The sequence below is a fragment of the Ptychodera flava genome, chromosome 22 (assembly GCF_041260155.1).
Source record: "Ptychodera flava strain L36383 chromosome 22, AS_Pfla_20210202, whole genome shotgun sequence".
Lineage (NCBI taxonomy): Eukaryota > Metazoa > Hemichordata > Enteropneusta > Ptychoderidae > Ptychodera > Ptychodera flava.
The window spans coordinates 11631938-11654729 of NC_091949.1; the positions used below are offsets into that span (position 1 = coordinate 11631938).

General features: G+C 35.5%; 1 protein-coding gene across 1 annotated transcript in view; it reads left to right on the forward strand.

The window, feature by feature from the left end:
- LOC139122684 (uncharacterized) overlaps positions 1-22225 on the forward strand; it is a 50579-nt gene extending 28354 nt beyond the window's left edge. The window contains exons 4-17 of the mRNA XM_070688299.1: positions 3176-3297; positions 4358-4478; positions 4792-4857; positions 5880-5924; positions 6426-6447; positions 12789-12954; positions 13688-13789; positions 14254-14330; positions 15492-15606; positions 16783-16891; positions 17306-17478; positions 17900-17989; positions 19471-19571; positions 19932-22225. Coding sequence (XP_070544400.1) covers positions 3176-3297; positions 4358-4478; positions 4792-4857; positions 5880-5924; positions 6426-6447; positions 12789-12954; positions 13688-13789; positions 14254-14330; positions 15492-15606; positions 16783-16891; positions 17306-17478; positions 17900-17989; positions 19471-19571; positions 19932-20102 — 1480 coding nt within the window. The 3' untranslated portion in view covers positions 20103-22225. The remainder of the gene's footprint in view (positions 1-3175; positions 3298-4357; positions 4479-4791; positions 4858-5879; positions 5925-6425; positions 6448-12788; positions 12955-13687; positions 13790-14253; positions 14331-15491; positions 15607-16782; positions 16892-17305; positions 17479-17899; positions 17990-19470; positions 19572-19931) is intronic.
- Positions 22226-22792: the final 567 nt, after the last annotated feature.

A 22792-nucleotide genomic window follows, 5' to 3' on the forward strand; every position in this document is an offset into this window, starting at 1 on the left:
CAGTGTTGTCTGACAAGCAGTGAATGTAACAGCTATTCATATTGGCTCGTGACACTCTCTGATGTACTATGAATATTTAATTCAGTTGAAGTCCACTTAGAACTCAATGCTGTGAAAACACTAGTCCCAACACCCTCAACATGTCACAGGTATAAAATCTGCTTCATACAGAACCAAATCTGACTTTTTTCTAAATAATGAGTAATATAACAATTATATATTGACCGATGTATATAATAATTACTTATTCATATCGATAATTTACCAAAGAAGTAATTCTGAGATGTCTTCTTGTAATATTTAGTTTATAAATTAGGTTACACTATACACAATTACATCCCATGTGGGTTCTGTGTTCTTTTCATATTCTGAATCACTTTCCCGAAATGGGATGGCTTTTAAGAATTAATGAATGATTTTGGAGCAAGTTAAATGAAATATCGGTGTTGACAATTCCTCAGATAAAGTTAATGTACTCAAAATTTGACAGTCATGCTGTGATTATTGAAGCGTTGTAAATCCATGGACGTGAACTCAGCTGATAGCAATCTGCATAACCCTTTCACCTCATTTCATGGTGAACCGGTCCAAATTTGCAATATGAAACATTAAGGTTGTACCACAATTTGTTGGTGAAATGGTGAAATTTGGTTAATTTGAGTGGATGAGTGAGTGATACTGTATGTTTTAATGCTGTTAGAACACCCTGTATAGTTGATGATAACCCTGTGTAGTTATAAAATGATAAGTTTTGTATCACAAGGGAGCCAGAAGTGACAGTCTGTCTCAAGTGTAATTTCTTATCGTATGATTCATTAAGGAGGTGACAGGTTATCTTTGAACTTGACATTAACATTTGAAGACAAGACAGCAGTGAAGCTTACAGTCCAAATAATCACTCTTTATTTTAATAGTTACTTTCAAATGACCTGTCTCCATGAATAAGAACACAGTCTCAGAATGGACTCAGTTCGGAGATCATATTTTGAAGACCCTCTGAGATCATTTTGTTTGAGAGCAACAAGCTGATTGGATATCACTGAACAAGCCTCAGCAGTTCAGAAAAATGTTAATTCATACAATAAATAAAGCCTCATTCTGTTATAATGTAATACCAGTATCCCTGGCATGGCAAACTATCTATTACTTAAGATATGAATTTTATGAAGGTGCGTTATAAATAGTCTGTACATTGCAATCGTAACCACAAGTGCAAAAGATGACATCACCTGCACTATATAGATCAGATACTTTTCCAAGGCTTGTATGTATATATACTTTTGGAATGAATGCCATCCAAAGAAACTGTCAAGTCACCCAACATCTGCCAATGGATCCAACATCTATATAAGTTAGCTACATGTAAATACAAAGCCTATCGATCAGAAATGTTTAAACATTCCGGAAATTATTGTCTTTCTTATATAACTGAACTAAGTTTAGACAATTTTTTTGGCATGTATGAAGAATAATAATAAAATTTCGTTTTTTAATAAAATCTTAATTAAAATCTAAATCACAATTCAAGAAGTGATGACCTGACAGCTTGCTAATTGTTAAGGCAAAAAATGAAATATGTCAGCTGTGAAATGAAATGTTTGAATTTCTTTCTTCATTTGGAAAGTAAAAATCATCCTGGTTTGAATATCACGGAGTATGAAATTCAACTCTTTTTCTTTAAAAAATCTCTCCCAAGCTTCAAAGGGTTTGTTTTTACCAAGCCAAGACAATTCTTAGGGAAGAATAGATGTCAATGAATGGTCAGTCTTTATTTAAACTCTCGTTATTCTCTCCTGATGTGTAACTTCTGTGCGATTTGATTGTGCATACTTAAACCACCAAAAACCACACCGGCAAACATTCATCAGAGAAACAGATCTGATTGCAAGTGTCTACGCAGTAACCAGTGCCATCTGTTGCAGCCATAATGCTCTTGTTGCCATAGTTTCTCTCTCACTTCCCCAGATCCTGATGAAAAAGATTTTTCAGGAATTCTGATGATAGCCAATTGCAAAATAAATGAGATATTATGCAGATTAAAGAAAGAGTAAAGTTGGAACTTCACTGTATCACATATGTGTAAGAATTGCAATACTTTTCCAGAAGACTAAAATAGAATAAGACATTTTCATTGGTCGTTTGTTAGAGGTATTTGCCACTGTATCAATAGCAGCCATCGTAATCATAAATTTTTGCTTGTAAAGGAGGGAAGAAGGGGGGGGGGTCGTGCAAAAAACTACCTGTGAAAATATATACCGGTATGCAGCACAACGTTGTTGACAGGTCCTTTTACCATATATGGATTTATGCAAATTTGAAGTGACCATTTACCTTGACCATATATGGATTTACCATAGACTCTTCGATGAATTTACACAAATACGAGGTGACTTAATAGAAAACATTTTACAGCATACCCGGTGTACAATTTGTCTCTGATTCATTTATGTTTATTTGCAGCCAGTCTCCAGCTCATGTACTTTCATATGAATCAAATACTAACAATGACGCCATGTCTACAGTATTGTAATTTTTTCCATGAAACATGTATTCACTACAATCCTTTGAAATTGATGAAATATCCTTAACTATCTGATTTTAAGCAACTTTGTCAATTGATGTCGTAGTTAACAAGACATGGCGTTACTCTTTCACAATTTCATTACTCATCAAAAATGCTATCATTCTATTTCGTCATGTTGCTGATTAATTGTACAATGGAGTATAAACTTTGTAACTTTAGAGGCCATTAGTAGATTCAAAATAAGATATGTTCCACTCGGTGTACAAATGGACTTTGTGAGAAATTTCAAGTTTGTCGTAAACATATTTTCACTGCATATCAGACAGGACAAATGCAACAATCAGTTTTTGCTTCAATTTTTGAAACCTGATATTAAAGTAATTTATGTCCTTGTCCAAGGTGTTTCTTGATGAAATATTAATGTGCCTGGAAAGTTCCTTCAACGTTGAAGGTATTACTATTTCAGAATCCCAAAATTTGTATGATCTAACAAAAACGAAATTTAAATAACCTCTGTTGGTGAACAGGTTCCATTGTAATGAATAGTCATTCTTTTACTGCCAGACAGACAGAATGATGGTGAGAATTCTGGATACACTTCTCAAATCGGTAAATTTAAATTTTCAAGTGTATTTGTTTTTGTATTTACAGACCTAATTCATATATGCAAGACAGTAAAGAAGACTTTGGCGTACTCAGTAATGGTAAATTGATTTTACTAAACATCACATGGTATGGCATCAACCTTATGTACCTGGTGCTCTGTGTTGTCGGTGAGTCATTTCTCATTGGAAATCCAACCAATGTAATCTCGTCTAACCCAGTTCATAAGTACAAGCGTTTTGCTCCACACATATGGATATAACAGTGTAGTGTTGATGGACGTTTCATTCACCATACACGGATGAGTATTTACAGAGATCGAGATTTTGCAGAAATTTCACAATATGATCACATAACTTCCCTCTGACATTCTTTCCAGCAATTCAATTTTGTTATTATAATTACCAGGTTTAATTAAGGTTACTAACTTAGGTAAATTTGTTTCGCCGCATAAAAAATCGCTGTTGTGCGGTGTTGCGGTTTTGTTAGAATTCTGAAACGTTGAAGAAAAATGATAGATGTCATAATTTGCATATTTTCACACGTCTGCAGTGGAATTTTCCAGAATTGAAAATCACACAATGTACCAGATGTGTCATAATTATGTCAAAACACCTAGGCTCAGTTGTTATAATAAAAGCTGTTACATTAGACAAATGGGATTTAAATTCTGCTGTACCCAGATAGTTAAGATTTTTTCTACTATAGACTCACAAATGTACCACTATGGGGTTGATCCAGACATTGCTTTTAACAGTATAATAAATGAAATCAAAAATCTCACTGAGCATTGAGTGGCATTAAAGATTCCATTTGCCTGTAAATACAAGGTTATCTGAGATGTACCGGTACAATGTAGACATGTTCATACATTCAGACATATATCAGAATTCCCAAATATTGTCTTTTTCATGATATTACTGTTAGCCCTTAGATATACCGGGTACAGTATGCTAACCAAAATATTTAGAAGGTTAAACATGGAAAATGTGCTATGAGTGACGTCAAAATCTTTTTGTTGTCACATCTCTCTCTCTCTCTCTCTCTCTCTCTCTCTCTCTCTCTCTCTCTCTCTCTCTCTCTCTCTCTCTAATGAGTGTTTTTTATGAGGCTTTGACGCTCCTGCAAGTGTTATCCAAGTCGTAAATTTCTAAATTGCATGTATTTTGATCAATACATCACTTATTTTTTTTTTGTATTTTAATATTAATGTTTCTATTTCAATTACAGTTGTTCCTGCCCAGATCCAAGCCATGGTGGGTCAGGCTGCCAAAGGCAGATGGCTTGGTGGTATCGTAGCGACAGGAGCTTTGTTGTCACTAGTAGCTGGACCACTTATAGGAATGATCAGGTGTGTATTGCAAAGTTCTTATAAGAAATTGCCATCCACATTTCTTGTATTCCAACCATGCAGGCTACGTTGAACGATAGTTTGTTTCCAAAAAGGGAGTTAACTTTAATACCAGAAATTAGCATTCATAGCCTACCGGTATAAATTATCAAAATATCCTTTACAATGTACTGGCTTGAATATCTAATGATATTTCTTCTCTGAAATTGCTCCTTGCTCGATATTAGCATATTGAAATAATATGAACACAATGAAATGATATGATTTGCTGTCTAAACCCTTTTATTATTTTACAAATCTCTTCCGACAACAGTGATAGAATGGTCTGTAGATATGGCAAAAGAAGACCCATCATGTTTGTTTCAACAGTAGTTCTCTGGTAAGTTGACTTTATCCCTGAGATTGATCACGTACGTTTGCTGTGATGAAAATTGGTTCAGAAAAGGTTGGTCAAAAGTTGATGTTTGTCAAAACTTTTTAACCACTGTGCATCAGAAAAGTGTGCATATGGTTACTGACCAGGACTGACATAGTTTGTGTTCTTTACATTGTAACTGTTCAGAGTCTATGAGATCAAATTTACACTTTGCATCAAGATTGGACAATGTCTTCATTCATTGCAATGAATCTGGATATCATGGCAATCTTTATCATCCACGCTAATAAACAACATGTAGACTATTTTGATAGGACATCATGATTGAAAATCTTTTACAACATCATTATTTGTTGCTGTTCTTACTTTCAAGTTATTTAGATGAAAAATTACTGTCTTACTTGTAAAAATTCATTGAAGCATTACGTTTGAATGGTATGATTAAGCTGTGAGTTGGCGTCCTTCAATTCCTCATTTCTAATATGAGTATTAAACACCCCTGTACCGTGTTAAATTGTCCTGGGTATCAAGGTCCTCAGTTGTTACACACATCAAATGACAAAACCTTTGTCACCCCATAATCTCCATAAAAATGATACATGCAGGATTATAAACACCCCTGTACCATGTTAAATTGTCCTGGGTATCAAGGTCCTCGGTTGTTATACACACATCAAATGACAAAACCTTTGTCACCCCATAATCTCCATAAAAATGATACATGCAGGATTATAAACACCCCTGTACCATGTTGAATTATCCTCTGTATCAAAGCCCTCTGTTGTAACACACATCCAATGACAAAACAAATGTTACAACAGGCAGTGTGCATTGACAACATTTCATACAACTTCTCAGTTGATTTGAAAGATCAGATAACATCCTGCATGAAAGACATTCACTCATATAATACTGGTAACACGTACACAATTGAAGAGTTCAAAATAGCTGATTTATTACCACTAATTCCATATTTCTAATATGTAATACCGATATGTTTGTGCGTTTCTTAAATTTCATTCTAGTCTTGGTTTATTTGGCATGGCGTTGAGCAGCCCTGATGTCCATTAGTAAGTTTTCCAATATTTTCTAATTCTATCCATGTTACTGTCTCCTCTTATTTCTCACAAAATTTTTCTTTCAATTGAAGGCATGTAAAACTAAAATACTTAAGGTGTAGTTCAAGAATTGGGAAACAAAATCAACCAAGTGTACAGAAGAAAATTGTCTCTATATTTTTTAGTGCTTCAACAGAAAATCAAACCAACTGACAATCTATGTTAGTTTTTGGGGTAGCAGCCACCAAAACTTAAGTAGAGGTTCTAAACTACACGTGAAAGCACTCAAGATTGTCTTAAGAAACACCAGCTGATGAGTTTTCATTTTGTCATCGGAATAATTGATGCATTTGTCATTAGACAGTGTAATCTTTGTCATCTATCCTCTTATGTATATCTTTTAACATCATGGAAGATGTAGAATACCGGTACATACCATAATCTTGCTCCTATACTTACAAAATCCCAGTCTCTTAATCCTTCCATCACTTTCTTTACTGCTGCAACCACTAGTGAACGGGTGGCCAATTCAACAGTAAGATATTTTTTTATGATCTGCTTCTCTGTGACAGCCAATAAATAGAGCCAGAATCATATTTCCCATAATGCTTTGCTTGATGAACTTTAACCTCTCAGTTATATGTTGACATAGCCAACAACAGGTTTTTTGGAATTTTATCATTCTAAATACTCACACAGCAAAACTGCAGAGGTAAATTCTGCTGTCAACGTATGTGGGATTACTGTCAATGTATGCATGGTAATCCCTTCATGTGTATACTTTAACAATACCATTCTTCAATTTAAGTACAAAATGTTTCTCTGATTTTCAAAAGCTCATGGGATCTATGGTTCTGCCTGGCCAGCAAAGTGATGGTCAAATATTTTATATCTGTAGTTTGATCAGATTCTAATTTACACTCACTTTGACAAATCAATATTCTTTAAACTTGCGGAGGTATGTAAGACCCCAAAAATTGACAAAGTGAGCGTCAAAGTGCTCGATCGAGCACTTTGTGGAAAATGGCAAACTGAGCGTCAAACTGAGCGTCAAACTGAGCGATCGAGCACTTTGTGGAAAATGTTAAACTGAGCGTCAAAGTGAGCGTCAAACTGAGCGTGATGGCGCCTCCAACGATAGGATGTGGTATAATTAATTTTGCCATCAGCTGTGAGCAGTCCGGGTTATGTCCATATAGAGGATAGTAGGGAAGAGCCAATGGCGTACCATATATGTAATGAAATTAAGGCAATAACCAATCACGTACTGTATATGTAACATGGGTCAAAGGTTACGTTGGTTCACTTCGTTCAGATCGCGATATGACCTGACAGATCCACCGATCGAGTGAGACTGTTGGCTACCCGGAAGTATCTTAGCTCCAGTCGATTGGCGAAGTTCTACCGTGTTAAAAATTGTAAGATTTCTTCAGGAATAGTTTTCTGAGTTTCTTTACCCTTGACCATATTCGACAAAGAGTTATTGGACATTTTTCGTTCTCTTTTCAAGCTTTTGGTTAACTTCTCGGCGATTGATCCGGCGCGCGTTTTTCTGAGCAAAGGGTCAATCGTAGCCGGCAACGCATGGTGATCGAAAAAATCGTGCTCCATCGTGCTCCGATGACCGACTAAAACAGTTGACCCATCTTTGAAAAGCTTGAAACATTCTCTATACTGCAGATGGCACGGTTAAATTGAAATTCGACCAAAAATAGGCGATATTTGGCGACAAATAACTTACTGTAGATTTACGAGGGTCAAATGCTGATTTCTAGGAGCCGTACCCGGCCAGGAAATTCATCCAAATAAGTAATTTTCAATGTACTAACCACTCGTGTCGGTCACCATCTCGACCGTACTAAACACTGTGCGTAACGTCTACATCTAAAAACTACCCAGTGCTAAAAATAAAGGGCGAAATCAAGCCGAAAACTTCCAAATTCGTTGCATATTCGAGCCCAGGTTTGCATGGTTAATTATTCGTGACGTTGGCGGCGGCAGGTTCGCTGATTGGTCAATCGTAATATCCTCTCCATGGACATAACCCGGACTGGTCAGATCGCGTCCCGCCAGGTCGATGTTTACATTCACTATGGCGTTACCCAATGAGTCGTCAATCCCGCCTGATGATTTGGTATGAGTTGACATGCCCTGTTACCGTTGCCCCGTTTCAGGTAGATAATCTTTCCGAACAGATTTCGCTTCAAGGCCATGACAATTATCATTTTTATACCTCTGCCTCGCTTACCGCCAGGATTACCGCTGCTCAGAGACTGAATATTCATGAAAAGTCATTTACCACAGACTGGAAGTGAATCATTCATACCTCTTCTACTCCTAATGATCGCGGAAATACCGCAGGCACAGCGGTAAATGGCATGAACGGCTACAGTTTGCTGTATTTTTTTTTGAGAGAGAGAGAGAGAGAGAGAGAGAGAGAGAGAGCGTGTACATCTACGTCTTGGTCAAATAAACTAGTACGTTGTCACTGTTGCGTATGTTCAGTTCTCTTCCGTCTGTAAAATATTGCAAACTAAATATCGAACAAAAGGTGCATTTCGCGAACACCCCCTAACATGTCTTCGGTGTAATCGATGTCAAAAAAATAGTTGACAATTTATCAGATGTAAAGTTCAAGTTAATTACGACATCCAAATTTTGTTCAATTTGTGCGAGATCGGGAAGTAAAACTCTGGTCATACATCGGTAGAGCCATTCCATGATAGCAAATATCGACATCGCGTCTGGGGACAATTTGTCGTGTCTATTTTTATCTATATTTGATAGCAGCATGAATGTCCCTTGTACTCAATAAAGAAGGCACTGAAATTACAAGTTAGAATTGGCCAACTACTACGATGGGTTGCGACGTTTTAGCCACATCGTTCACCCCACAACTACGTAACAGCCTATCACCAACCCGACATGCGAACAACCGGGTAGGCGAAGTTTATTCCTTAAATTTATGCCATTTTGATATTTATACGCCTACAGACTTGGAGCAAGTTTACGATCAAGTTTATCATCACTTCATAAACACGTTCAATAAAGAAAGCATTCTGCTATAAAGTTCGTGTCAATAAAATACGCTGCTGGTATAATTGTTTTGAAGTCCGAAGCTCTGCATTCAAGATTACAGTATGGTAGGTATTCTTTGAACTTTGAGCAAACAGAACGATGAATGTAAGCAAGGAATAAACTAGAAATATTTATGTGTTTATCACACGACACCAATGTTATGTCTTGTGTTGATAGCATTGTAGTTTTTTACAGAGTGATAGAGATATTGCAAATCTAGTTGGCGAGATCACTATGAAATAATCAAAGGAAAATATAAATTGACCGACATATCGACGTAGTTTACGGCTCTGCACTCATCAATATTACCATAGTCGCGACGGGGCCCGGGATATGTGCCGCTACGGACCACGCTTCTCTAGATAAAAATCACTCTGCATTTTGATGATGATTTTGAATGAATGTGTCTGTGGACTATTGTAGCTGCACAGTAAAATTTCTCAGATAATTTCTGCGCTGATCGCCATAAAATGCCGACGTTTTTGTCAAGCGACGCCGCTCACCGGTACCATTTTTTGTATATCCATGACGGCGATTTTTCCCAACAAAATTTTTGAGGGACATTTTACCAATTTTCATGAATTTTCCTGTCATTTTTTAGAATTACACACTGTTTAAGTGTATGAAGAGAGTGTACGCGTTAGCAGATGGCCGGCAGTTGTATGGGGCCAAGTGTCCTTGTAGCGTTTCTTATGACATCTACGTTACGCTTGAAACATTGACAACAACACAACAGTTATGTTCGTTGAATTTTATTGGTCAACAACAACAACACGACTAATAAACATAAACAACAATACAAACAACAACAACAACAACCAGACTTCTGGGTTCCCTATGCTCAGAGGGTTGAGCCCGCTGCAGCACTGAAAATTCCATGAACTTGATTTGTTTGAAGTCCTGTCAGCGTGGCTGAACTTGACTGACATACTGTTCGCGTACGTTCAATAATGATTCTACATAAATCAGACTTGTTATCCAAAGACTCTTGATGTTGAAAGGTCAATTTAGACTTTGCCTGAATAAACACATTGTCTGGAAATCGTTTGCTGAACGTGACACTCTATGCGATGATCGTTTTTTTGGACGTGGGATTCTGTGCATGTGATGACCGTCATTTTCTATCCATTTGACATCACGATTGCCGAACAATGTCTTATCATGACAATTGTTTCAGAATTAAAGCAATGTGAAAGAACATCTTTCACCCGAAAAAGTGAAAGTTACAGTAATTTTTTCGGCTTCAGGCGTAAGCTTATGATCGGCTCAAAACTTTTCAGTCTCGGTCAACCCATAGAGAATGACGTATATTTGACCTCGCTCTGCCTGCCATTTGTCAACTCACATACATGCACACTATAGTGATTGACATTGCTCCATCGAGGTCCGTCGACTGCAGGACCTTGACTCCTATCTCTTATTCTTTTTGACTACGAAGAGTAAACTGTAATTAACTGTAATTATGACACCAATATTGGGCGCATCATTGTAAACACGTTTTTATTAGCCAACTGGCAAATCGTGTACTATCCAGTACGCGCTAACTGAGCACCCATGTGAGCTATATTTCGCATATTCGCTACATTTTAGCACTCAGTTCTTCTTTTTTTCGCCCAGTTTGACGCTTACTTTGTATCAAACGCTGTTTGACACTCACTTTGTCAGTTTCAACGCTCACTTCGACGCTCAGTTCGACGCTCACTTTGCCATTTCCAACGCTCAGTTCGACGCTCACTTTGTCATTTTCCACGCTCAGTTCGACGCTCACTTTGTCGAATTTGGGACCCTTACATACCTGAACTTGGGATAATATTTCTTTGGTATCATAAACGCAGCACAGATACCAACATACCGGTATTCATTATATTCAGTTGGTAGTATCATAAAAATATCATTGACATGTCAGGAAATTCAGTTGTCAGTTTTTACATAATGTTTTATGTTGACAGGTCTACTGCCATTGCGTGCAGGTCTACTGCCATGCATGCAGGTCTATACTGCCATGCATTCAGGTCTATACTGCCATATGCAGGTCTATACTGCCATGCATTCAGGTCTATACTGCCATGCATGCAGGTCTATACTGCCATGCATTCAGGTCTATACTGCCATGCATGCAGGTCTATACTGCCATGCATGCAGGTTAAAGTAAAAACATGAATTCCAGTATCAGTGATTTTCCTTTCTAAATGATCTGGTTGGAACATCTTTGTATTTTAAAATTCCTTGTTCATAAAGTCATATCAATCTTCAGACAAGCTAAAAACCATGACTATCACATGATGATTTGAAATCTTTCACCTCAATCTGCAAGTCTATGAAATCTCTCCCCTCAATCTGGAAGTCTGCAGCTTGTCTATAAAATGAAGATCAGCAAAAAAAAATTTCAAAAATGATTTTAGAAGCTTTGAATCCCTAGTGTCTGACGTGGTTTCATAGCACAATCAATAGAACATAATTTACACCGAGCTAGTGATGTTTTGTATGAATTACTGCATGTATCCTGGGACTCTAAATTCCTAACATAATCAGAAAGTCTTAGCGTTTCATCTCTGTTCCATTCAGTATTCTTGGTGCAAGAGTCATTCGGATTTAAAGCTCCATTAGCCGTAACTTTTCATATGTATTTTCCAGTTATAATCTTTGTTCTGCTTGTAATAATGTTCTACTCTCAAAGTCTTGTCGAAATGCCAAAATATATTAGGTTCAGCTTGTCCGCACATCCTGTATGTGTGTATGGACAGTGATATTTATGACAACTGAAGTTTTGGTCAAGACAAGAATTCATTTGTCAACAATAACGTTGCATATATTGTGTATGTTAAAAGAAGGAGAAAATTTACTTGTTTTCAAGAACAAATGAAATGACAATATTATCAAAAGTACAGCTATTTTCATTTTAACTTTTGCTGTACATCGATCTGCTTGTGAAGCAAATTTCATTATGAAAGCCTGTGTAATATTGGTTAGACTTGATATCATTTATTTTCACAGCATTAAAGGCACACTCAACAAGTCCAGTCTTCTGTTAAAAACAAAAAAATAACCAAAAAGTGTGATATTTTTAGTTTCTGATAGTTTGGCTTAGATTTAAACAGTTTCTTTCAAACAAAGTTGATTTTATTGTTCAGACTAGTCAAAATGTGCACAAACGAAAACCATAATCAGGTTTAACATGTTAAGTTTTAAAGGGCTTAGACAATCGTACATTGAACTTATAATGTTGTTCCTTTAACAAGCAGTTAAATCATTCATTATATACCGGTAGTAACCATCATATAGATATGAATGGTACACTATAGTTTCATGAATTGTGTATTTTCTATCTCACTCAGGCAGTAAATCCTTTCAGAGATGGATTTGAAAGACTAAATTCATATTAATGTCGTCTTGGTCGGTGTATTCACTAAGGAATAGTGGTGTTGATGTGAAAACCTTTCTTTGTGTATTTTAATGATAAATAATGACACTGGATTATCACACTATAGTGAGATGCACGGTTCTGAATTTATATGTCCTCAGAGATTTTCAAGGAACAAATGATAAAAATTAAATATCAGTATTGAAGTAGTCTTCATCACAGAGCCATAAGAACCAGTATTAATATTTCACCTGGAGCTATTTTTCACATCTCGGTGTGACCATGATATTTTATCAGCCTTGTACAATTTATTATCCTGTTTGTTCGTATTATTTTGTCGCAGTGAAGTGAAGTTAATGCATGCATTTCCCTGGAGTAGTTGATATGGTGACTACTGACCCCAAACTAAACAATTCTATCTCTATATGCACACACAGTGTGAGCCTGTTGACTTGGTTGAGAAGAGATGTCGTCCGTATCAGAATGCCACTCACCTACCACTAGCCATACCGGGATCGTCCAGTCAGCAAAGTGAAGTTGATGGGATATCAAATTTGCAGCCTGATGTGGAAAGATTTGTTGAAACAAAATCAGGGAATCTTGGTACGTCAAAAGGGTCTGAAATGCTGATTTCAATAAGCAGTTTGCTTACAGCAAATATTTAATAGTTTAGTTCCTAGTTTCATGGTCACCCTTACAATGATAAAAGTAGATCACACTGTCAAATTTCAAGGTGATAATCCATATGTTCCTCATGTACTTATTAGTTTTCAACATTTGTTGCTTGCTACAACTCTGTCAAAAATCATGATAAGCAAAACTGCAATGACTCTTGTTCAAAATGTAAGAACTTTATTGCCAAACAAAATTGTCATTTTGTTATATAGCATTTAAAGAATACAATTTAAATTTTCACAAAATTTGACCCAACCAGAGTGAAGTTAAACTTTTTCGAAATGTTGAAAATGGGAGAAAAAAGAAGCTGAGAAATTGGGTAATTTACATAAAGTTGCATGAATTTACACTTCTTTTTCACCCATACACCATTTTACCATGCTATAAGATGAAATGAACCAATATTTTTATATTGGTTTAACAAATTACTGAAATTTGAAAGAATGTCTTGGCAAAAAGTGATTTTGAGCAAAAGAAACTGACTGTGTTATGTGCAATACCACCTTTAATAATGGAATAGATTTCAGCTGTGCCATATGAAGTTGATTCAAAATCACTACAGTTGATTAGTTTACTCACAGTATTGTACACAGAAATATCTGTATTTTTGTCTCAAACAAATACTACTCCATTAATGGAATGATTATCTATGTGATTTCAGCCCTGTACATAACTTTCTATTTGATGGCTATGATGAGTTTAGTAGCACTGCATGTACCATACAATGGACTTATAGCTGACAAATCACCACCTCAACAAAGAGGTAAGACTTGCCTCATGAACTTTGCTCTCTCAGTATACTCTATGCAAATAACATTTATTGTAACAGTGTATGTTGCAAATTTGCATATCTACACTGATTTACATCAATTTGTGTAATGCACCTGGTTACCAACTGATGGTGCTCAAGCAGTTATTTCTGAGATTATATATGCCACACTGCACAAAAAGCAAGATGTACTTTGACAGTTCAAAAGTTCTAATACCATATCATCATGATTTCTTGACCATAGGTCTGTATAATATGCCCAATAAACCATAGGTCTATACATTTCAAACTTATTTGACAATATTGTGATCTTAATGTGTTTATCCATTTTCAATGAATTGTCCATTACATTTTATATTTCTTGGACTACCATGGCCCCTGTCATATGATGATCTCAATTCCTAATTCCACATTGAAACCAAAGCCAGTAATGCTTGTATTTTTTCCTCTGAAACCAGGCTCAACATCAGGCGTAATGGGTTCTATGATTTTATTGGGTAATATCTCAGGTGCTATCATTGGTATTTTCTTTGTGGTGAGTACGAATTAAGTCTCCATTCATGAGCAAAGTCAAAGACCTTGGGATATTTTTGACAAATTACAAATGGGGAGAGAGATGTGGACCAAAATCTGCCACACCATCCTCACTGCTTTCCATCTAGTCTGATAAGCATTATTCTCTGACACCCCTGTTGTCTCTTAGACATGCAAAAACAAATATTTGCTACTATTTTTGACAGGATTTCTTGATGCGTTGGGCACAAAATTTGTGCAAGTAGTCCTTCCCAATGACAAAGGTTCCTGTATAATTACAAACATTCACATATGAAAAAATGCTTCACTGGTACAAAACAGAGACTTCATCCAATGTCAGCAACAGCTGGTATCTCATTCACAATGCTATATATAGTATTACATCATACCACAGTCCCAATTTGTGGAGGGACCATGATCATAGTGGTATATTGATTGCACAAATACAGTGATCTGATTGGTGGAGATGTGGAAATTACTGTGCTACATCCAGGATATAGCACAGTTGAAATGTATGTAAGCTCTCAGCTAAAGAAAAATTCCTTCTTTGATGTACTTCGTGCCAGAATTTCAACATAATGTTATGATATAATAGTAATAACCCACCCACCAGTTTACTCCATATATGCACTGACTGTCTGTCGCTCATGTATACATGTCGTCAACTGGTCAAAATCTCGTTGTATACCTGTCGTTGAGGTAGTTTATTGCTGAAACAACCTACTATAGCCCTATTAATTACCACTTTAATTTCTAGAAGTCGTCTGTCCACCTGTGCTAATCTTAATATTGGAAAAATTTACAGCAAATGTTTTAAACCAAGGTTTCTCCATCGTTCATACAAGCAACATATCAACCTGAGACTTTTGACTGATACCATATTTCTGCATGGAAAGCTTGAAATAAGTTTATAATTTTAAGGATCATTTGACAGAATATAAGCAAGGAACAGTTTGCAGATACATTTAATTTTATGTCATTTCCAATATTGAAAAAAGGAAAACCTTAATTCTTACATTTAAGCTGGTTAGAACCGGTTTGAACGGGTTAGAACCGGTTTGAGCCTGTTTTGACCGGTTTGAACCGGTTAGAACCAGAAAGAATTGGTTTGAACCGGTTTGAGCCTGTTATGTAAGATATTGATTTCTTTCCATATCGGTAGAGTATTGGAGTACTGGGTACCTATGCCCTTGTATCAGTTCTACTCTGCATATCAGTACTAACCACAGTATTTACAATTGGAGAGGAGCCATCCAAAGTGCTACATGATCCTATTAGTAAGTATGATCTTTGCTGTGTTGTTTATTCCAAGTTCAAGTCGACCACGAGCCCTAAAAAGTGAAAATTTAGTTTTCAGTTCAGGCATGCAACTATTTTTCAATCGGCCAATCCTGGATCCTGAGTTATTTTACAAAACACAGAATGGGAATTTATGACATACATGTCACAAATGATCGTAAAAATCATGGGAAAGTAATTATTTGATAATTCCCTACTGGCCATGACAAGTTTTAATGGGGTTTGACCAAAACATGGTATACTTTCACTGAGGTGCTGTGTCATTCAATTTCTTTCTTGAAATTTCAAAATCATGTCAACTTTGCGTTTAATGTTATTACATTTATTATTTATTATTCCGTTTTGATTTTTGTTTATGAAAACTAAAGGTAGTATGCACCTTGAAAGTGAAAAACTTAAACTGTTGCTCAAACTTTCCTCCGTGAAAGTTTCAACCGTTCTCTTACTAAATCAACAATAAAAATTGGGGTTAAGGTGCAAAGTTTTGTACTAGAGAAACAAATTAACCAACATTTTACAATTTGAAATTTAAAATGGCCACCATATCTGTGTAATAACTCTATGGGGAAAAAATTACATTTTTGATTTTTGAAAAACAAAGACAGTGAAGATTTTTCTTTTTCCAAGAGCTTTAAAATGAGCCCCCACTAGTGGTAAATCAGAAAAGAATTGTAGAAATTTGAGAATTTGAATGTTGGTCCCCAAGGTGCATCTTACCTAAACATAGTAGTGAATTTTAGATAAACTATACCTGTTTTTATATGTAAAATAATATTGTCACTTTACCTTGTAACTTTCAAACTTGTAAAATGCACAGAAATGTGTGGAAGTCCATAAAATTGATCATGAAAAATAAACTATTGAATGATACATCATGAAAGTGTACACAGCGTTGCAGCTGGTATCCTGTGAACTAGCAAGCTTACCTATTGTGTATTACCAGCACTGCTCTATGAGCCTGACGCAAAGTTCTTGACATTTATATTTTGTCTCTGAAACGCTTTTAATCTACAGTTTCAAGTATGCATTACTCTATTTTTATCAGCAACTTTTTGTCAACATACCCGCTGAACTGTGTAGCATTGAAAACTACATTATACCCATGTGAACAGATCTGAATATGAAAAGGATTTACGTATTTTTTAAAAATTCAGAATGGAAGGTCGCACTGTGTGAATACATTGAGCCATTCAAGGAGCGAGATTTCAGATGGGTTTTTTTCACCCGCTTTCTCATGCAACAGGGTATTGCCACGGTAACAGGGTAAGCAAAGCAATCCATTGTCATGGTAACAGCCTTCAACAAGTGAAATTACTTCCAGTTTCTTTCCGTTGATATGGAAATGCCTCGGGCGGTGATCATTTCTCTCTACTTTTTCTGAAATGGAACATCTTAAAAATTAAAATAATATCATATATCAAATCCTACTTGTAACACCTGAATCATTATCGTTGTTTCTGGATACATGACTCAATTTTAATCAAGAATTTACTACAAAAAGTATACTTTACAATATATTCCCTTGCATTCTCACATAAGTACAAACATAAAACAACACAAAATAGCCAGAACTACAGAAATTGTTGACTAAATTTTGAAGTACTGTACTCCAGGGAAAATAATCCTTACTTACATTACTATGGTATCATTTATGTCAGACTCTGTATTTTAACGTAGGTTTTTAGAATATTGGATCAGTGACGTCATAGAGCTACCGAACTGTCTGTCACCACACTCTGCCATTGGAATTATTCTACTGCCCCTGCTTTTCACTGCAGCTGCATGTTCCGTTCTGGCTGGCTGTATGTCTGATAAATGGAACAGAAGAAAACCCATTGTTATAACTTCAGGTTTGTATGTCTTATAATATATGTGCATATTTAATCATTCATTTGCATAAGAATGTGGTTGTTACAAATTCAGTTGTGCACATTGGGTAATCTTATCATGATGTCATATCCAATATGCAAATGTAGCCTTTTTTGGAATTTTTGTGTGTTGCTAGAGAATGTGACATCACATCAGATATCATATATTTCTTTGTATTTTATATCTAACAAATTTACAATCATTTTTCTTAGCAAAAATACAGATTTTGAAGGTGAAGACATGAATGAACAACAACCAAATAGAGGATACGTTACATTGATTTTTCATCATTGAATTTTCATCAGCATTTAACAAAAGGAGAAAAGTGTGTTTAGTGTTATTGATTAATCAATATTTGTACTCAGTATTTGAAATATTGTGTTCTTTTGTCTGTATCCCTAGCATGCATAATGTCAGGCGTTGCTATAGTATTTGCTGTTATCAGAGGTCCCTATGCCTTCTATGTCGTCCTAGCTACAGCTTTGGTTTTCGGTGAGTCTCTTTTATGATGTAACCACAAAGGTTAGATAAAATTGAAAAGGGACACTTACAAGTGACGGAAAGTGATGGGAGAAGTATTGATGTATAAAAAAACTACTGTAAATGTTAATAATGTGCACCTCAACATTAGGAGCTTTAAACTTAAATTACTGTAAATTTGTGCACTGAGATGTTAAATTGTGTACTCCCAAAATAAAGAATTAAATTAGGGTTCGCAAAAAAATTAGGATCAGTACAGAAAATTACTCGAAACTCGCAATTTTTTCGATTTCCTTTTGCAGGCTATTAGAAAAAAAAGATATTTTCAACATGCACGAAAACAAGATGTGATGATTTATTTTGTGTGTAGCTTTGAAAATAAGTCCACACAAGTTGTAAACTGAACAAATAATTGCAAAGTTTTGAATGTCAAAATCTCAGAACTGGAGGTAGGTTATGTCTTTCATGATGAAAATGTAGCACAAGGACAGAGAAACATGTTAAATTGCAGACAATTATGACATCTAGATTTACAGTCAATCTTGCTCATTTTCATAAAATTCATTCCTAAAACCAATTAATCTTTATCAATATTGATTTGAGTATTCTAATTTCTAAATTGAAAAATGAAATCTGAATATTAATTTTGGGGGAATTCTTGCAAGAGAATGGAACTATTTTGCTTCAGAGATTGTCAAGTGTTTTGATGCCAATGATATGTTTTCCAAATGAACTTGATGTGATAGGTTTTAACTTAATTTTTAGAATTAACTTCATTGAAGTAATGTAACTTTGTACCTCAAAAATAAAAGTCATACAGCTCTAGAACTTTAAACGTATGTCTTTCAAAATCATACAAGGTTGAGTGATGCATGCATTTATTGTTGTTGAGAAGATGATATGCTGTATTTCATATTAACAATTAGGACAACTCTTTGTGTTCACTCTACCAGAAAAATGGAATTATTGATTTTCTTGGAAATGAGTTTGTTAAAGCTCTAAAGTCTTCTCAGGCTTTCAAAATGAACCTGTTTATGGTAGAATATGTGTCTCAGGGACAGACATTCAGACTCAAATCTTTTACAATACCCTCGCCGTCTGCTTCTTGTGTGAATTCATTTTGAAACTTGAAGAGCAACTTTTATTTCACAAATCTTGTTTTCTTGCAAATCAAATATTTCTCCATTTGGATAGTGGCCATTTTGAATTTCAAATTTTTGTAAATTTCAGTAACTTGCTTCTTGTGTATCAACTTTTGCTCATTCACTCCTGGATTTTATTCTTGATTATGAAAGGGTGGAATGGTTCAAAGTTTCCAGGAACCTCAGAAAAGTTTGATCCAGGGTTAGGACTAAAAAGTTCAGAGGTACCTAACTATCATAAGCCATAACACAATGAAGAATAACCATATTTTCACAGCATTCATTCTTTGAAGGTCTGTCTCCGAGGTTCGTTTTTACCTGAAAGTAAAATTTTTGTTCATCTTTCTGTAGGTATAGGTTACGGTTCATTTGTAGCTGTGGATTTCGCCATTGTCCTTGATGTGTTGCCGACGGATAAAGACAGAGCCAAAGACATTGCAATATGGTCTTTTGTGAGTAGCATGTTTCATCAGAGCCAGAGTTTACAGCTTAAGGGCTGACCTTTCATATGAATACCCGTGAATAATGCTGCATTGTAGATTTTTTTAATGATGAAAATGTCAAACATGATCGGGCAACTCACTTTGTCATGATTTTATATACAACCATTGGAAGATGTCTTTTATAACATTCATGTCTAATGTGCCAGGCTGTGCTTGCAGTGAAAATGAATAGTAATATGTCAAACTTACACAAGCAACCAGTCACTGTCACTGGCTTGAATCATGCTTTCAGATCATCACAAGCAAATGTATACATGCATGCATGCTTTGCAGTAACTCACTTATATCTTCATTTTGATTCCTTTACAGGCCTTTGTTCTACCTCAAGTTTTGGCCACCCCCACCGGTGGGATCATCATTGACATGTTTGAATACGTCAACTGTGAGATCGGACTGGGTTACATCATTCTCTTCAGCGTGACAGCCGTCTACTTCCTGCTGAGTGGTGCCTTTGTCACTCGCATTGTTGGAGTAAAGTAAACGCAAACCTAGCAATGTCCAACGAGAGGAGTTCACATTTGCACTATGGATGCCATCTTATTCATTGAGACTAGAAAATTCAACAGTTGGAAATACTACTCTTACTCCTATGTGAAATAGGAATACAAAAATAATTCCTACACAATAATTTTAGGAAAAGCTCAGAGTAAATGCTTGACTCTGGTAACATATGAGGACTGTAACATTACATGCAGCTAGTCCGCAGCACTGCTTAATTTTAGTAAAAAATTACTCTTTACCATCTCAATGCAATGCTCTTGTCATTGTGGTTGAAAGTTCTACCACGGGGAGGTACAATTTTAAGTAAATAATTACGCTTTGATGTCATTTTAGCACAAATTTTTGTCTTAAATTCTTTAAATGTCCAAGCTGTTACTTTCGATAGTATTTTACTGTTTGTTTTCCATAAAACAAATGCAGTTCAGTGTTCTCCTCCCTAAAGCATAACATATTTCATTTAGAAAGTATGCGTAGTTCCCTTGTCAGTGCAATGCAATGTTACTGTTGATGAACGAATTCCAGACTGAAATTCACTTGTCAATAACATTGGACATGGACACACGTACAGGCTATGTATAGGCAGGTCTAACACTAAGTATTAAATCATGACCGTTCAGAGTCAAACAAAAAGGCAGTATTTTCTGAAGATCAAAAAAAATACTAAACATCAAAAGTTACTTCTTATTGGGCTTTGATCTGTTTCAATGCGTAGTTCAGCAAATTTGCAAAGCAGACACCACAAACTGTTATTATCTAAGGCAGATCCAGTCTCTTCAAAGTAGTTTGCTCAGCTGCTCCAAGACATTGTAAATCCAAGCCTCAGGGTACAGAGACAGCATTTTATTTTAGGTACATTTACATAACAGTACTAATAATTGAATATTCAAAAATTAGCATCTCATATAGTTATGCAGATATCCCATAATATTCAGATGTGATTGTCAGAGGATAATTTACATATTTGAAAAGAGCATCTCTTTTGTAGATGTTAAACCCACAACAGGGTTCAGAATGTCAGATTTTTGGATCATATCATGGCAATTTTTCTGTCTATTTCTGCCTAATAGCTAGATTGTCACAACTCTGTGAAATGCAAACCATTTCTAGAAAATTTACTGAGATCCCATGGAATTTTTTGCAGTGTAGTTTAAATTGTTAGTCAGGTAAAACAACTTCTCGAGATGTTTGTCAGGGAAGATGAACAAAAATTTCTCATGAACAGATAGATAAGAAAAGGACTTGAAATTTCTGAACTTCATCTCTGAAACATTTGACTATCAGCAGAGCAGTTAACCTAATTTCTTGTGGTCAAGTGTATTGGTACTGTAGTGTGGTTTTAATAACATTTCTAGTTTGCAACCAGATTTTGTTGTTCTAACATTTTACGTCTCTTGGAATAACCAATGGCTTTGGCTTTCTCAGCTAGCCTTATTCTGTGTTGTCCAAGTACAGCTAATATGTAACCTATTTTCTCACAATATTGTTTTTCCTTATCACGCTCTGTAGATTTGACCTCAAAATTCATTTCTGTGTCTGTTTTTAAGGCAACAAGAAGAATCAGTAGTTGAGCCATTATTTTATCCAAGAACATGGCAATACTCACATCAAGATGATTTTTAGGGGCTCAATTAATCTTTGTACATTATTTTAGTTTTACCAAATTAAGTAGATGAAATTTAAAAAAAACGTTTACAAGAGTATCTTATAGCAGTTGGAGTTTAAAGTACATTCAGAACATTTACATACACTTTGAACAGTTTCTGAAATATACTCATTGTTTTGTTGCTACACACTTCTTGAAGACTTTGACTTTCGTGATCTCCTTACTCCTCAGGTGTCTTGTGTAATTGTATTATTTCAAAATAGCATAAGATGGTTTTGAAATACTACTTTAAAAAGAAGGGCAAAGATGGAAGCTTGAAATGATAATTTTTGAAAGAGATAATTATCTGTATTCGTAACTTATTCTTTAAGTATCTATCATGGTGTTCTTCATTTCTCAAATTTTAAATTCACAGGACCAGACCATAACGTCTCCAAAAAAATTACATTTCTGTTCTGGAAGAAATAGCGTAACATAAAGAGTAATAATATTTCATGATATAAAAAAATATAAAATGAACAACAATATTGAATATTTATTTTCAAATATGTGTATATTGTCAAATTCACCCCTGTCTGGACTATAAGCATTACTAGTTCTTAAATTTACCATGGAGCTCCGTCTCTAGCTCCATGAATTTACAAAGTATTTTTGCAACCCAACTGTAACCTGTAGTTTATGCAATCTTAGATTTCAATTTAATTTTAGTATGCCATTTGGCAAACGAATTCTCCATCCATCCACTTCTTAGACATCATTCTTCAAAACTTTTGCTCCAGATTTACACCGGCTTTGAAAAGAATTGTCTCAGTCAAACTTTGGTCAGATTTCATGTTCAGCCATAGTACAATTTAACAGAACCCTAGGAGGTATTTACAGATAATCACTGTTAGAGGGCCCCCTATGACCAACCAGATAATAACCATGAGGAGGAACAAACCCAGTATTATTTAGGTACACTCAAAATTCAGCAAGACAGATATTTTCATTAATAACCTGGATTGATGTTGGTTGAAACTAACCCTGGAAAGTGCAGCAGGAACTGGTTACATCAGAGGCCGGGGTC